The sequence below is a fragment of the Cnephaeus nilssonii genome (genome assembly GCF_951640355.1).
Source record: "Cnephaeus nilssonii genome assembly, chromosome: 2".
In the NCBI taxonomy this organism is placed as follows: domain Eukaryota; kingdom Metazoa; phylum Chordata; class Mammalia; order Chiroptera; family Vespertilionidae; genus Cnephaeus; species Cnephaeus nilssonii.
This window is the reverse complement of record NC_137073.1, coordinates 71971023-71988797: the sequence shown is the minus strand read 5'-3', so window position 1 is coordinate 71988797 and position 17775 is coordinate 71971023. Positions and strand designations below refer to the sequence as shown.

The 17775-nt window shown below is 44.5% G+C and overlaps 1 protein-coding gene across 1 annotated transcript in view; it reads right to left on the bottom strand.

Moving 5' to 3' along the window:
• The window catches only part of SERINC5 (serine incorporator 5), a 98922-nt gene that overhangs the window by 6576 nt on the left and 74571 nt on the right, over nucleotides 1–17775 (bottom strand). The window contains exons 6-11 of the mRNA XM_079793123.1: nucleotides 15644–15855; nucleotides 13111–13206; nucleotides 9384–9510; nucleotides 4288–4354; nucleotides 1441–1480; nucleotides 370–514 (exon numbers count right to left, since the gene is read on the bottom strand). Of these exons, the coding sequence (XP_079649249.1) occupies nucleotides 370–514; nucleotides 1441–1480; nucleotides 4288–4354; nucleotides 9384–9510; nucleotides 13111–13206; nucleotides 15644–15855 (687 nt within the window). The remainder of the gene's footprint in view (nucleotides 1–369; nucleotides 515–1440; nucleotides 1481–4287; nucleotides 4355–9383; nucleotides 9511–13110; nucleotides 13207–15643; nucleotides 15856–17775) is intronic.

Sequence of the window (17775 nt, the reverse complement as noted above, 5' to 3'; positions counted from 1 at the left end):
ATTACCCAATGTCACCCCAATAAATTTAATACAATTTTTAAAAAGCAGATGATTGCTTAAGAATTCTAGTGCTTCCTCCATTACCATTACTATGTTCTTAAGACTACCCATATGCAGTTAATCTTCCTTTTCTTTTCTTTCTTTTTCTTTTTTTTGAAGTTGGAGTAAGCCTGGGCAAGTCCCAGGGTTAAAAGTATGCCACTAGACTAAACTTGAACTGTCTCTGTAAAGGTGAGCACGGCTTGACTTGGAAAACCACTTAGCCGACTCTGGAGATGTGCTCTGTGCCCCAGCACCCTAAGGAACAGGACTCACCTTGCTTTTATAAGGACTGCCCCTTCTAAACCCCTACCAAGGCGGGCCACTCACTTGAACCAGTTGGTGACGGTCATCATCACATAGAGGGAAGCCAAGAAGAAGACTCCGTGGAAATAGGAATAGCTGTAGACGGTGCTTCTCTTCTCGTCATAAATGACGCCCGGCCCCTCTTTCATATTCTGCGGGTCTTCCGTGTCTGTGAACCACAACGCCAGCACAGCTCAATGAGTGAGCACACGCACACTGACCGCTTTCGCCAAGACACAAGCGTTTCAACCCAGGGGCTGTTCCGAGGAAAGAGGCCAGAAGCCACTTGTACCTTAAGGCAATTTTCATCTATGGCAAGAGCACAAACCCCCCCAACCCCAGAACCTTCCTGAACAGGATGAGTTACCTAACATCCCACTCATTTTATTTATTTGTTTTAAATCTTATTGAGGTATCAAGTCAAGTTTATTTATTTTTATTGATTTGAGAGAGAGAGAGAGAGAGAGAGAGAGAGAGAGAGAGAAAGAGAGAGAGAGAAACATCAATTTGTTGTTCTACTTATTTATGCACTCACTGGTTGATTCTTGTATGTGCCCTGACTAGGGATTGAACCCACAACCTTGGCATATACTAGTAGGGACCACGCACTAACAAACTGTGTTTCCCTATTTAATAGAGCATGGGGGAAAGCCATTAAAAACACAAAACTTACTATAAGCTCAGAAGAAAGTGAGAGAGAGTAGACCAGGAGTTCTCAAGCCCCTGGGATCCTCCAATTCAAGAAGAAAAGTTAAGTTGAGGAAAAGAAATGGTCCAAATCATGGTGTCAGGACCTCTTGGTATTTTCCAGATTTTCATTCCTTTAAAAAATGTACTTTCTGCTTCTCTAAATCTCACTGTATAACGTAAATCTGAGCCAAAATATTAGACTTATTTCTTGCCTGCCAGAATAGCAAAACAAACCAAGAAAACCTCACAACCCTTTGGGGAGAATACGAAAAGTATGCACACGGGAAACTGGCTTTGGAAACAAGTTTCCCCTTACCATTCAGTTATTTGTACGTGAATCCTACAGACTAGAGCTACAGGTCTGCAGGGCCACACAGGTGCATAGAGGGAAAGTTCTCTACTCACCTTCTCCGTAGGGACCGAAGCAAAAGCAACACCGAGCTACCTGAGAGAGCAAAACCAACAGTCAGGTGACGCGCGCTCTGCTCCCCACATCAGTAAAGCACTAAAGGCCACTGTGTGCCACGCCGTCCCCGTCTGAATTCTATCCCAGGCCCGGAACTGCACACTTCACCCCTTCGGGGGGTTTTAACTAAGCACCTGCTCTTCCCGATGCTCTGGGTGCTGGTGGTGGGAAATACACTGGGCTGAGGGGAGCTGCCTTCAAAGGAGCACCCTCAGTTACTGCGCCTGCTGTGGGCAGTCTCTAGACCGCAGCTCCCAGGCTTTGCCCAGCAGCAGAGTCACCCTGCCCGAGGGCAAGCCCTTCCTGGACAAACCACAGGACTGAATGCCCACAGCAGGGGTGAAAGGGAGCAGCCACTGAGCCCTGGGGGACAGGCCGGATGGGCCATAGCTTCCCTGGAGCACGCGTTGGGGGTCAGCAAAGATTTGTCCGGCCTGCAGCGCCCTTCAACATCGACCTCTGTCCCCTCTGCCTCTTCCCTTTCTTTTCTCACTTTCCTTTCACTAATAAATACTCTGCTCATCAAACTGCCTGGGCAGCTGCTTCTGAAAAACTCAACCTGAGACATAAAGTGAACGAGACAAGGTCCCCGCTCTCATGGAGCTCACTCCTGGTGCTTTGCTCTACTCGCTACTTCATTAAACACTCCCCAACCTGAGGCTGGGATTATTATCCCACTTACAGTTGAGGAAACTGAGGTCAGGCAACTAGCTTAGGGATAGGAGCTGGGACATGAGTGCGGGATGGGGACTCCAAGGCCCATGACTCACAAGAGGCAACCAGAAGCATGTGATATCCAGGAGGTGGTGGAGCCAAGAGAATCAGCGATGGTAACGCTGAGGGATCTGGGAGCGGGAGGCCTTCCTACACTTTCTGTAAAAACCAGGCTGCTCAGATGGCACAGGGGTGCCGGGGACAGGGATGGGTGGGATACTTCCCTTGGAAGAGCCTTTGGTATCTTTCAAATTCTGTACCACGTTTCTAACTTACTCAACATAATAAACTTAATTTTAAAAATATCAGGTTATGAAAAATAACTACATGATTTCAGAAGTATGCTAGTCAACAAATAAGAAACACAAGTACCAAGGAGGTCTGGGAAGCGTTGAGTCCTGGACACTCTGGCTGATAATATTTTTACCACAAAGAACAGAGAGCCAAGGACAAGGACATGGGAGCCTAGGCCTTCACCCCATTTATCCACCTCAAGGCCACGTCCCTGTTTCCCTCCTACATCAAGGGAACTTGTAATAGAGGGGCTGGCCTTGACAGAATCTTGCATCAAGTGACTCAGTCAAAGATTCACTAATTCATTCAGGGGCCCAATACACGGTGTGCTGGGATCTCAGTTCTTCAGAAGCTTAAGTTACCACAAGAAACTAACTCTCTTTCAAAGGAGTCCCCTGTGAAACGTGATGCAGGGAGAGCAAACCCACTCCCATGCTGCATGCTCTCCACTTCCGAAGGAAACACTGGGCTTTTTCCTCGGAAAAAGAAAAACATCCTCTCTCACATCGTACTTAGAGACTCGCTGTTCTTTGCACATTAACTCTGTGCACAATCGGGATACTGAAACCATAAGGTACCACCCCAGCAGGTGGTCACCCAGTCGGTGGTGAGAACAAATGCCTGCCTTCCAGAGACCATTCTCTCATTCAGTCTCCTCATTCATTCTCTTATTCAGTCTCCTTTTTAAGTGGCTGAAAGAGCTGGGGAACGATGCTGGCAGACTGACAAGCCTCCACAATGGTTCCCTCTCTCCAGGTCAGGTGCCGGAGAGACCATCCCCAGAGACGCAGCTGCAGAAGGAAGCGCCCATCAGATAAGCCAGGGCTCTTAAATCCAGGGAAAGCCATTAGGATGCAGCCAGGGCGGGATGCCAGGCAGGGTTCCCAGCCCAGCCAGGCCAGGAGCAGCATCTGAGCTCTTGGGTATCAGGGGTCAGGAACACAGGCTCATGGTTATATGCTGGCAAATCAAACGTTTAAATGACTTTGCAAAATGGAGAGAAAACCCTCATTGGGTTTTTATGAGGATGAAATGAAATGACACATGTAGCGCCTAGAACAGTGCCTGGAACATAGCAAGTGCCACAAGTCTTAGCTGTCACTGGACTTCCCGTTCTTTCCATTCTTGGGGTCAGGGCTGAGTTTTTTTCCTGGCTGCCTCCATCAGGTTAGACCTTTTTAAACCCTGGATGTTCCATTGTAATAAAATGCACTCTGCTGACCACTGGCATCTGCCGACCAGTATGATTCTTTGGACACCTATTGCTCACAATTCTTTACCCAGTGAAATGCCCACCTGATGGAACTGACACCCTTAAATAAGCTAATGTACAGGCAATGCTCAGCCGTGTGGCAGACAGCAGATGCCGGCTCCTCCCCTTCTCCATCCTTCTCTCCTCCTTTGGAACAGCGATCACAGAGCCTCACAGTTGTGCTATGTATGGAGGGCACAGGCAGGTATCAAACAGAGGAATGGACTAGAAATTGTAGAAAGCCACACACATTCCATTATGACAGAAGAACAAAGAACAGCTTGACAAAGCCACCCAGGCCTCTGCTGGGAGGTGGGCAGCGGGATGCCACACAAGAGGCCAGTCTTATTGGAGGAAAATCAAGGATTTTAATCCCATAGTGTATGTAGGATATTTCTTTATGAACAAAAATTGTATTCTTGGGATCATGGAATGCAGACCAATAAAGAGACAAATAAACATGAAAAGCCTTCCTGGGAAGTGGGTCTTCGGAGAAAAGCAGGACAGGAAAAGGAAAGGAACTTACTTCCAGTTCGGGCGCTGCGTAGCGCCCCTGCAGAGCATCAGAACTCGATCTCGTTGTCGATGTCAAACTAGGAAACAAACAGACAGGTCAGCAGAGCACATGGACGTGCTCTGTCCCATCAGAGGAAGGGCAGGGCCGCCTGGCCAATGGCCAGTGAGAGACTCACTACACCCACTGTCCTCCCTGCTTAGATAAACGTAGTCTGTTTAAATATCCACTGTATTCCAAAACTGGCTGGCCGATTCTATAGCTAATGTTGTTTACGTGAATTGCATTAGATCACTTTGTGCAAAGAGAAGTTTGTAAAGAAATAAGATGTCTTTTGGTACCATTATCTTGGTTTTTGCCTCTCTTCCCTTAACTGCCAAAATAATTTCCTGATTTCGCTTTTATCATTCCCCTCCCTTTGACCATTCTCACTTAGAAGGGATCAAAAGCAATGGAGGAACACAGAGATGGCAATAAAAATCCAGGGCATGAAAAACGAAGGTCACAGTTACTTTCTGTGGCAATCAGCCTACGGCAGAACAAGGTTTTCTGTTTAGAAATTCAATATAGACTAACTAGCTGTGGGTGTGATTTTTTAAAAAAAATCTTCTTGCCACTTTCCCCATACCTTGAGAGGTAAAATGTTGTAAATTCTGACTTACATAAGTAAAGAAAAGTATTTATTTTCCCTATGGAAAAAGGGGGGAGCATTTTAAGCAAATTATACTTAGGGTTCCATCTAACTGTATAAATTTGCTTAGCAAATATTTACTGAAGGCCTGCCATGTGTCAGGCCCTATTCTAAGCACTGGGGACTCAGTGAAATCCCTGCCCTCAATGCAGCTTCAGTGGTAACCGGAGGCAGGTGGAGTGGTATCCAGTGTGTGGGAGGGTGACAGATTGGGGAGTGTTGCCTAGTAGAGAGGCAGAAATTAGCAGGTTCTTTTCAACCAAATAAACCTCACGAGGAAACACTGCCTTCTCTGCTCATTCTCATCCTCTTTCCCAAGGAGAGAAGAGATCAATGAGATGCAAATCTATATATAAAAGCCTAATTGGCTAGGTGTCCGACCAATTGGTCAACCACTTGACCAGTCGCTATGATGTGCACTGACCACCAGGGGGCAGATGCTCTGACCAGTAGGTTAGCTTGCTGCTGGGGTCTGGCAGATTGGGACTGGGCGAAACGGGCCAGACACACCCTGGAGCCCTCCCACAGTCCCTCCCCAGCCAGCCGGCCCTGATCAGCCCCGATGGGGACTGCGTGAGATGGGCCGGACATGCCCGGGAGCCAACCTCCTGTAGTCCCTCCCTGGCCTCTAAAATATTTCTTTTAATTAATTTCCTTTCAATGTGCGCGAATTCATGCACTGGGCTTCTAGTAAACAATAAAAAGCCTCAGTCATAAAGAGGTCCTCTGGGATCCAAGCCATTGCTTCTTTTGTGGTCCACTGAAGACCAATAGCATCACTTTCATTTCTGCTTTGAACAGATGGATGCTAATTGAGGCCCACTCCACTCCCGCTTCCTGACTCTGAGCCTGGGTAGAGGAATGACAGAAACATTCCACTGGCTGTGCACCCAAGAAACACACACCTTGCTCCTGCATTTAAGTGTGCTATATCTTGTGCCTAGGAATTGATGTAAGATAGCATACAGTTTCCATGGGGATAAATATAACTTTTCAATTTTAGGAAGAGGTCAGTATCTGGAATTTTCATCTAAAAGATGATATACTTTAAGGAGAGTAGAATATATATTCATTTTATAAATTCTTTGCAATAGATGGTTTCAGAAAAACAAAGCTTTGATTCTGGCACTTTTTCGGCTTCACTTCCACCATCAGCACTGAAAGGGGAAGTTTTTATCCTCCTTGAAGTACCTATATTCAGTTCATTGTGATGTGTGACTTCTACAAGCAGATGTTACTGTAAAATAAGGTCTTTATTCAGTCGTGTCCTTTCCCCACAAAACACTCTTCTTGGGATTATTAAGAAAATATTGTTTTTTACAAGCTCTTAAAAAACACAGAACATTCTTACTGTCTGTATTCTGGTTATTGACCCATCTGTTTGGTCAGCGCGAGACAAACTGTTGTAAAATAATTCCCGGATTATCCCTAATCTCCTCTCCTAGGACCTAAAATGTGAGTGGTGTTAACCAGGCCTTCCTGTGGGGGGCGCGGAGACTAACAGTATTTGGTTGGGGCAATGCTTTCCCATTCAGAGAATGTCCACTACACGGCAGCATGGCCGCTGTGCCTGGTCCCCGTCACAAAAAGCCAGCAGTGGCGTACAGTCATCGTGACAACCAAAAAGATAAGATGCCTCTCTGTACCTCTGCCCAGGAACCACTGCCCTGCCCACAGTGACTGATTCAAACACAGGTGCTTCTGGCACCGGCCAAATGCCCCCAGATTACAGAAAACCTCCAAAACCACGCGCAGACTTTCCCATGGGAGACCACAGATTCTGATTCCCTCACAAACGTGCAGGGCAGGCCTTTGAGAGGTCCCATGGCCACCCCAGCCTTTGTGTGGTGAATTCAGTTACGTCCCCGCTGCTGTGTAAATGGTGACGCACAGCTCCCAAAGGAGACCAGAGTCCCAGGGGAGCGTGGGGCAGGCCTCAGCAGGTCCCAGTGCAGAACATGAGAATTTCTAGCTGGCTGGCTGGAAAGTGGAGGATTCCCAAAATAAGATACACACCCTCCCTTTCTCTTAAATCAGAGTATCAGGCCCAGAACACACAAGAATAGATAGCCCTCCTTGATTTACCAATTTTCCTCTTTTTAAGCCAGTCTCTCTCATGCCAACTTACCAACCTTGTACCTGTGTTCCCACTGTATGCAACATGGCTGTAAATGTCCCATTTTGAACTAGCCAGTTGGAAATTTAATAAAGATTCTTTCTTAGCTTTTATAATTTTATATTCAGTTTTTATTATGCTCAAGAGAAAATATAATTCTTTCTTGTGTAAGTTGTCTAGGAATTTGAAGTAGCTGGGTAATGTTTCACAACACAAGTGCCTCCTAATAATATAATTATATAATTATGTGCCTAGCTTATCTTTCTACCAGAGTGAAGAATGGACCTTACTCCAAGCCAACACAAGGGGAAAAATTTTGACCCGTCTCTCCAAATAGCCCAGCAAAAGAGACTCAAGGAGAGGTGTCCTGAAATTGGGGGTGCAGAGCTATAGGAATAGGCTCCATACCCATTTTAGGTACAGTGAGGGGATTGAACTTGATTGACTCCTGAATCCTATCCAGTCTGACAGCTTGAACCTGACACCAACAGGAGAATTCTCTCAAAATCCAGAGGCCAAGGAGGGAATTAAGGAATAGTTTAGGGAAGCCAGGGCCTGTCACAAGGAGCCAGGCCGAGGAGGGTGTTGGGGGACCGGCCTATAGAATGAGCCATTGGGGCGCTCCTGCACGGGGTCCAAGCTGTGACACTTCCTCATCACAGTGATGCCTGGAGGCAGCAGAAGGGGGTCTGGAGAAGGGTGGCCTCAGTCAGAAAGCCAGGGAGTGAGTCTGGGCCCAGCCCTTCCTCCAAGCCGAGACCACAAAAGAGCAAAACATACACACAGCGAGTGTGTCAGCAGCAGGACTTGGAGCAGAGAACCAGGAACTGAGGATGGAGTCATCATGAGAGCCCCCTAAAGTGGCGTGTGTGTGAACAATCATGGCATCATCATTAAAAACAAAAGGCCAGAAACTGGTCACCAGGTGTGGAGGAGAGGCTGTTCCGTCACAGCCACTGTTCCACAAGCTAGACCTGGCCCAGAACAGAGGTTGCATTCTGCAAACCCCCCTTAGAGAATGTCTGATAATAATTAATGTTCATCTTCGGAACTCAGCAGCCTCCCCTGACTCCTGCTATGTGCTGGTCCTGGAACAGGTTGTTGTCTGACCTGGTCAAGCATGTAAAGTAATTTCCGTGCCTGGCAGTGTTGTAGCACCATCCCCCTTTACCCTACATAATTCTCTGGCACCTGCCAGGAGACACAGGGATCTATCTGGTCCTACAACCACCCACGGCATGCCTCGTACGTAAGTTTTCCTCAAAAAACTCTGTTAATTACTAGACTGGAGTGGCTAGCCTCTTTCTCTGCCCTCTGTTTACAGAGGCTGAGTTTCAGTCTTGGGGCTTTTCCCTGGGTCTGTGTGGACTAACACCATGGTCCCGCCTGGTGCAACGAGGAGACTCTGTCACCATGTCAAAGGCAGAGTGAGCATCAACGTCACAACCACCTGCAACACAAGCAAGTCCTTGGTCCCTTTCTAACATTAGGGGGTGTTAGAAGCTACACGAGAAAATGCCAACTTGCCCGGAAAGATGTTTTATTTATACAAGGTATCACCATCAGCATCATTTCATTTCAGCCAAAGGAAGACTATAATGTGCCCAGGACAAGTTGAAATGTTTATATACTGAAACATATCCAAGAGAACACAGGAGTAAAGCCTAAACATGAAAAGGTTACTGTCAAAGGGGAACGTAATTATCAATGAAATATCTATCCAGAATAAGAAATGAATCGTTTCTATCCCTTACTGTTCTCTCTCTAGCAATCTTTTAAACATTTTAAAGGTGTAATAAACCCCACCATAAGCATGTGAAATGCAGCCTGCTTATGTATCACACCTACTTTTAGAGAGCTCTGGACTCCTCAACGGCATTGTGGGTTTTAGCATAAAAAGAAAAGGGGGGTACTTCCTGTCGTCCTTCGACAGGGCACAAAATGACCGTGTATGCAGTGCTTTGTATTTTGCATCGACAGAAGAACAAATGGTATTTCCCTTGGATTAGCAAGTTCCCCAAACATCCTGGCACATACCTCACTTTGTGTTCACTTGCCGTCCAATAATGCTTTAGCAAGTAATATCTAATGGTCTTTTAAAGGGTTGCAACGTACCACATACTTATTTTATTTAGCCCCTATAAATATAAGACAAATGAAGTCCAAACACCTATTATTTCTATTCTCCTCCTTCCTCAGAAGGTATTTGTTTTGCTGCCTCGCAGCTGCTAAAACTTATTTAAATTCTTCTCTGCACATTAAAAGTATGTGAAGATGAGCTCAGGTAATCCTACAACTTACCATGAATATAAGATGCACGCAAACAAGAGAGTGGTACCCAGTCCAGTAACCAAGTTCTCGTCTCTGTACAGGTCCTGACCAAAGCCAGGCACACAGATCGTGATGTTCTTCCCATGTGCATCCAGAACTTGCAAAGGAAAAACAAAGTAACCACAGTTAAATCAGAAAAACCTGTTGTAACTCAGACTCACTCATTTGGGGGAAAATTCAGGTAGCTTAAAGAGTAAAGGCTTATCCCTGGGAACTTCTACTCTAGAGTACAACTCGACTCAGACTAGACTGTGGCTATTTCAAAGCACCCGTCTCCCACCTCACACCCTGCAAATAGGACCTGCCAATTCCAGCACTATTCAAATATTACAAAGTACACTTAGACTCTTGTTGTTGTTGCTGTTAATCCTCACTCAAAGATCTTTTTTTTTTTCCCATTGATTTTCAGACAGAGTGGAATGGAGAAAGGGGGTAATAGAGAGAAAGAAAGAAACATCAATGTGAGAGAGACGCATCGATTAGTTGTCTCCCGCACAGGCCATGGGTCAAACCTGCAACCCAGGTATGTGTCCTTGACTGGAATCAAACCCCCAACCCTTTGGTGCGTGGGCTGACATTCTAACCACTGAACAACACCCACCAGGGCAACTTAGATTCGTTTTTCAGTTTATTTGGCAGCCGCTGAAGAGATAATGTACAGATAACTGATCACTCTCTCTGGAGGTGTGATGAGGGCACTCAACTACCAACCTAGTATCAGATAACAGCTATCTGCCCACAACCTCCCCAGCTGACAAGTCATTTTACTGCCAGTAACAGGATGGCTATGACCTCTTTCAGGCTGTAACCTGGGAACCTACTGAGGTTGTCTGGACTTTTAAAATATTTTGAGAGGCTACATAACAAAGGTTTCTGTAGTATTACCATCAGTGGTAGTTTACTTTTTGTCTAACACAGTCTTCAATTTTGAACACCCAATCTAGGTGATTGCCAACTCTGTCTCAATAAGGAACAGAAACCATTTTACAAACATGTACATTCTAAGTGTTTGAAGTTGGACTGAAATTATTACTAGTACTCACACTTGAAACAGTAAACATAACTGTGTATGCTGTGGTTAAAGGAATCTTTATTCTTAGGCCAATGAAAAATGTTTTCTTAAAAACTGACCAAATATGAACTTTGCTATTTAAGTAGTACCACCTAAAATTAAAAATAAAAGTTCTTTTTTGTTGTTTTTAAGTGATACCTGCCATTAAAAAGAAAACTATGTTAACTAAAACCCCAATAAGTTAAAACCAGAGATTAATATATAGGTATAAAGTCCTGAAGAGACTAGGTTTAAATAAATTTAGTCAAAATAGAACTTAGTTAAAAAAATTATATCCAGGGTAGACTATACTTTATATAAGGCCTACAATTATATCACTTCGCACTATAAAGCTATAAAAACAAGACATATACATAGTACGTGCATATGCTAAACCCTTCAAATTATCTTTGCCTTTGTTTCCTAAATAAAATTTTAAAAAAGACCTTCAATGTTGTTTTTCACTAGCAAGGCTCAGGAGCTTATACAATAACACTTTATAATATAATCCTATATAATAAAAGTGTAGTATGCAAATTGCCCCCTCGACTGGGAGTTCTTCCTGGAGTTAGACCAGGGGGCGGGGCTGGCCGGGGGAAGGGAGGGAGTACCTGGCCAGCTGCTGCCAACGGTGATGCAATGCGATGTGATGTGATGTGATGTGATGTGATGTGATGTGAAGTGATGTGACACAATACAATCCTATCTAATAAAAAGGGAATATGCTAATTGACCCTCATGCCATCACAAAGATGGCAGTGCCCACAGCCAATAAGGAGAGAATATGCTAATTGACTGTCCCACCCCCAAAGATGGCGGCACCCACAGCCAATAAGGAGGGGATATGCTAATTGACTGCCATGCCCTCAAAGATGGCGGCACCCACAGCCACAAAATAGTGTCACCCAGTCCCCTCAGCCCCGCCGGGATGGCAGGCGTGTGGCAAGGCCGGGCCCAGCCCCAGGCGGGCCCAGCCACTCCACGCTGGGGTCTGGAGTCTCCCAGTACCCTTAGCCCCCTAGCCGCCCAGGGCTGACCCGAGGCGCAGGCAAGCCTCAAATGGCGGCTGCCCAGCTGCCCGAGGATCAGGTAACCAGGGCCGGCCAAGGCTTGAGCTGCCAGCAGTGGCAGCAGCAGAGGTGTCATCGCTGGGTCGCTTCCTGAGGGCTCCCGGACTGTGAGAGGGGGCAGGCCGGGCTGAGGGACCCCCACTCCAGTGCATGAATTTTCATACACTGGGCCTCTAGTATAATATAATCCTATATAATAAAAGCCTAATATGCTAAGTGTCCAGTCATCCGGTCGGCCATTAAACCAATCAAAGCATAATATGCTAATGATATGCTAAGGCCACTCAACTACTCACTACGACGTGCAATGACCACCAGGGGGCAGACAGTCGACTGGTTGACCAGTCACTATGATGTGCACTGACCACCAGGGGGCAGACGCTCCGCTCCGACTGGTAGGTGAGCTTGCTGCTGGGGTCCAGCCAATTGGGACTGAGTGAGATGGGCCGGACACGCCCTGGAGTGCTCCTGCGGTCCCTCTCCAGCTGGCCAACCTCCCGCGTCCCTCCCTGGCCCTGATTGTGCACCAGTGGGGTCCCTCAGCCTGGCCTGTACCCTCTTGCAATCTGAGCTGAGGGAATCCACACCCCCACACCCCGTCCCGAGTGCACAAATTTTGTGCACCGGGCCTCTAGTATAGTATAATATAATATAATATAATATAATATAATATAATATAATATAATACTTTTATAGTTCTCAAATAATCATTGCAACTACGATAATAGCTTATCCTTATATAGTATCTACTATGTTTGAAAAACTGAATTCTTAAAAATCACCTTTTAAAATAGTAATCTTATTTAAGTGTCTTGTTAAATTAAAATTCTTATTATAAAGGCAAGGTGTCTAGGCAGAGAATGGTAAGTAACTTTGTACAAGTTATTTAAGTTGCAGCACCAGGCTACCAGGCAGTCCAACTCTAAAGCTCATGCATGCCCTGTTGTCTCTATAAATAAGTGTTATTCAAGATGAGCAATTCAAGATCACACAACCAGCAAACGGTGCAGCTGGGCTCAAATCTCTTCCTGTTTCTTGCTTCCCACTTCCATGTTTTTTCCACTATTTGTTTCAGTTAGAGAAATGACTACCTGAAGAAAAGTAAATTAATACCCAACTAAAAAAACAACAACAAAATAAACAAAGAAAAATAAAAACATCCCTTGAAAACAGAGCAGAGAAATGCAGATTAGGCCTAAAAGCAAACTCAACAGTCCACCTTTGTACATGTCTCTCCTACACAGCAGGTAGACTAGAAAGAAGAAATTTTCATCTTCATAACCCACCTTAAGGTCTTTGTTTATTGAAAAAGTCTTAATCATGTCTCTATTTTGATTTATTTCGAGCGAGGGGATGTAGCTCAGTGGAAGAGCTCATGCCTGGCATATATGAGACCCCGGGTTCAACTCCCAGCATCTGCAACTCGGCTTTCAACACCACTCCTGAAGGAACACAGGCTCCTCTTGATTTACTGCATCCCTGATATTTAAACAATAGCTCACAGAGACACACTGCTTCCTCCACAAATGAAAATATTCGTACCACAAACACATGCTCCCTAACAAGGCCAACTTACCCACTTCTTCAGGTTTGCTGGACAGAGCTGAGAAAGTGAGATACGTGACATAGCAGCTTATGAGACCCGACTGCAGTAACCCGGAGTGTGGCTGCCCTGGAAAATGACAAGAGACAGATTTTTAGGCAGTGTTTTAAATTTCAACAGTAATAGAGCACCTGCTTAAAAAAAAAAAAAGGGGTCTCTCCACCCTCCAAGTGAAAATGATTCCTCAGCCTTGGGCTCTGCCTTTAAAGGAAAGAAGAGGTACATAATGTGTTTGTCAGGTAACACTAAAAAGATTTTGGGGGTAACACTAAAAAGATTTTAAAGGAAAGAAGAGGTACATAATGTGTTTGTCAGGTAACACTAAAAAGATTTTAGGAGTTAGACACTGTGCCTAGCTGCTATTTTCGAGATGCCAAGCTCTGCCAAGTTCTCTACCAACACTTTATTTTTATAACTACAGCTGTATTTAATACTGCCTGGTATCCCTGAGGTTCATAACATTAAGTTCCTTTTTTTAAAAAAAAATTTTTTTGTTGTTAATCCTCACCCAAGGATATTCTTTCCATTGATTTTTTTATTTTATTTTTTATTTATTTTATTTTTTAGAGAGTGGAAGAGAGGGGAAGAAATGCAGAGAGAGAAATATTGATGTGAGTGAGACACATCGATTGGTTGCCTCCCACACATGCCCTGACTGGGGCAGGGGATCGAGGCTGGGACCCTTCAGTCCGCAGGCTAATGCTTTAACCACTGAGCAACCAAGCTAGGGCAACATTAGTTCTTATATCACAAGATCTCAGAAGAACACTTACCATCATTATTTCTGAGCTCACAAGGCTTAGACAAGTAACTGATAGGTTTCATAGGCCATGGAGTCCTGATTCTACAGGACAGCAGACACTTACAGTCCATGACAGTAGAAAAAAGCTCTTATTCATCAATGGATAAAAAAATACCTTTGGCATACCAGAGCTGGTCCAGGCTAAAGAGGAAGGTTATGGGGCTCAGCATTCACTGGGAGGAGGGCTTTAATGTTACAGCATTTAAATTAAACTTAGTGTTCATATCGTTGAGAGTAACCAGGATGTGGTACAAGTGATTTATATTTTTTTTGGTGAAATTTTCAACCACCTGCTGGCATGAAAACATTTAGTTTTACCCATTCTTCTCTCTGGTTAAATTTGTTTCCAGAATTATATTTATGAAATTACAATGGCCAATAAAGGTATAGAAACAGACCCTTTAATGATGCTGCTCTTTTGGCACAGGAATAAGATTTACCTTAACAATTAATGGCATCAAACTAAATATTCAAAATATTATAACTATTTCAAAAGGTGGGATTTTACCCAAAGGATATTTTAATCTGAATACTAATAAAGTTTTGGGAAATTCTTAACTGACCAATTAAAGTGATTTGAAAGAATAATACTCTCAATTTCAATAATGGACTTGAAATTTTTAGTACAGAAAAGCTTTTATATTATTAAACACCAGCTCCTTTTAACTCACCATTTTAGAAAGGATTCAAGGGGCTATAAATTTATTGGCCATTTTTTCCTTTTCCTGTCTAGAAACCTAAATGTCATGTGATTTTTTTGTTTATCACCTGTAGAGTAAGACACCTACAGGAAACTTGAAACCAAGGACAATTCTATCTATAACCAAAGACAGCACACTGGCTTAAGATATCAGAAGTCGCCCTAACTGGTTTGGCTCAGTGGATAGAGCATCGGCCTGCGGACTGAAGGGTCCCGGGTTTGATTCTGTCAAGAGCACATGCCTGGGTTGAGGGCTCGATCCCCGGTGGGGGGTGTGCAAGAGGTGGCCGATCAATGGTTCTCTCTCATCACTGATGTTTCTATCTCTCTCTTCCTCTCCCTTCCTCTCTGAAAATCAATAAAAAATATATATTTTTAAAAAAAGATATCAGAAGTCATTTACAAAAGACAATTGATGCCTATACTTTCTAAAGTACTTTCAAATTCCATGTCTCTTCCTTTTGGCTTTGAAACAACCATGAGCAAGGTCAGGCTCACAGGTTTCTGTTGGCTTTGCTGAGAAAGGACTTGAGTCTGATGAAGACAGCTCATGGGGCCAGCTGCTAGCTAAGCGGAGATCGGATTTCCTGCTTCCTAACCGCACTGTCCCTGGTGCCTGGCCTTAGAGAAAGATGGGCCCACAAACAGCTCCTTCCGGAGCCTTCTCATTCAACTTTTACACAGAGAACATAGTGAAGAGCTCAATATACAATAAGGGCATTTCCATTTAAAAGCTCCTTGTGGTACATTATTTAACAATGGTAAAATCTCTCTCCTATTTTATTGGATTCATTATGTTTAGATCTTTCTTGGCATGAGCCATGCCTGACGGTCACATTCAGCCAAGTGTGGGGCATGAAGAGGGGACTGGAGTCCCACCTTTCCTATTGCTGATCCATGCACGGTAAGTTAAGGAATGATGTTTTTTAAATTATTGTTATTATTGGGTTTGCTAAAAGACACTTATACTATAAATGAGGAAGAATGGAAAAAATTGTGCTTACGATTTTGGACACAGGGCGAGATGGCGACCAGTGAAATCAGCACACACAGGCCTCCGTTCACTCCCAGGAGAATTTTGTTTTCCATGCAACCATCTTTCTGTGTATAAAACACTGCCATCAAAATCAAGCCTCCAGCGGCGATGGAGTACATGATGAGGGTCACCAGGGCCAGAGAGGCGTACCACAGCTTGTTGTGAGCTGTGCCTGCAGTCCTATTTGTCCAGGAAGTGGGTGAGCGGGACGGGAGAGAAGACAAGTCAGTAAAGGCCACTGCTGACCTGACATTTACTAGTACCATTAACTGACGCTGTCCAGCCCAAGCCCATCAGAACCGAGTTGTCCAGGAGACCTATCATTCTGCCAATGATTATGCCACATCACAGCGAGAAGGTACAGGTAAATAGGCAAAAACTTCGTGGTTCAAGCTTAGAATGTGTTCTAAATACTGAAAGAATTCTGTTTTTGACTCAAATGTATTCATCATTATATAATGACTATCCACAGGCTTTCTGAATGTGAATTACCCTGGGACAGGTTTTGGCGGTATTATTACAAAGTGGCTCTTTGCTGGAGCTCACTTCCCGTCGCCCCTAAAAACCCAGAGTCTGGAGGTGCCATGGTGCTCACTCCAGCGCTGCCAGCAGCTCCTGCTGAAGCCCATCTAGTCTTCAGGGAGAGGAGCGAATTAACTTCTCTCAGAGAAAGACCTCAGCTCTGTTACCGCGCTCTGAAAGGCAGACTCTGTAATAGTTCTGCTTCTCCAAAGCAATGCCAGTGTGATTAAGGGGAAAAATGACACTAAACCAAAGGGGAGAATAAAATGAGCCAGGGGGAGAGTAAGCATTTTAAGGGGATGTACAGTGAAGAATCTAAAAGAGGAGATTACTATGCTTTCTAGTTTACAACTATTAATAAAAGGATGGGAGACATTAGTGATGGTTTAACAAGCTAGGGAAATCGTTCAGAACAAAGAAAAGGGAGTGCTTATAGACGCTAAATGGAGAGGACGGAGCAACGGGAAGAATGGCTTGAATCACTCTCAGCTGCCTTCTGATCACACTGCCCTTTGTAACCACATTCTCACAAACCTTCAGAGAAAGCAACTTGCTTACTGGTTTTGCAAAACTGGAAAGTGATCAAGCAACCCAGCTAAAATATTTTAATGATGAAAAACTTACCGCAGCCAGAGACAAAGAAAATAGGGAGGGAAAGGCCAAAATGACAATGACCATTATATTCCTGAAACGGAGCCAGGCACTCCAATGACCACAAAAGTGTTCTAACATAAAAGGCACGCAAAGGAAAGGAAGAGAAAAACGAGACTCGAGAATTGGGGGGGGCGAGAAAAATATAAGAGCCAAATAGTAATGAATGACACACGGAGAGAATGAATTGTGTAGAAAAAGGTCAGCGCTGCTGACCAGTGTGTAGGTGGGGCCCAAGTCTTTCTTCACTAGCCTTTTGGATGATATTATTAATATATGAAGAACTTCCTTTCAGTTAATTTATGCTTATATTTCCAGTTTAATCTTCAACCCCAACCTCTCCTCTCAACTCCAGTCTCATAATATCCAACGGTTCTGCATCCTCGCTTGGAAATCTAATCAGCATGTCCAACATAACAGGTCCAGAGTAATTTCCCAATGTTCAGACCTCCACCCCTAAACCTGCTCTTATTTGATCTTGCCAACCTCAGAAAATGGCAATTCCATTCTACTCCTTGTGTGTGTGTATGTGGGGGGGGGGGGGGGGCGGCGAGGAGGACAGGGAGGGGTGATGGGAGGCGTTAAAGGAAAGAACTGCAGTGGCTCTGTCTTTCCCTGCTGCTCTCGCTCCCCTCCGCCATGCAACCACCGGCAGCAAATTCTACTGGTTTCAACCTCAGAATGTCAGACGCTGACTGCTGCTAACATCGGGCTCCAAGCTACCTAAGCTCTCACTGGATTATCTCCCACTGGCCTCCTTACTTGCACCTCCAACTCCCTCTAATCTTTAGATTACATAGATTATGTCCCTCCAGTGTCCTTCTATTTTATTTTTTATCCTCACTGGAAGTTATGTTTTTATTGATTTTAGAGAGAAACATTGACGTGAGAGAGACACATCAATCAGTTGCCTCCTGTACGCTCCCT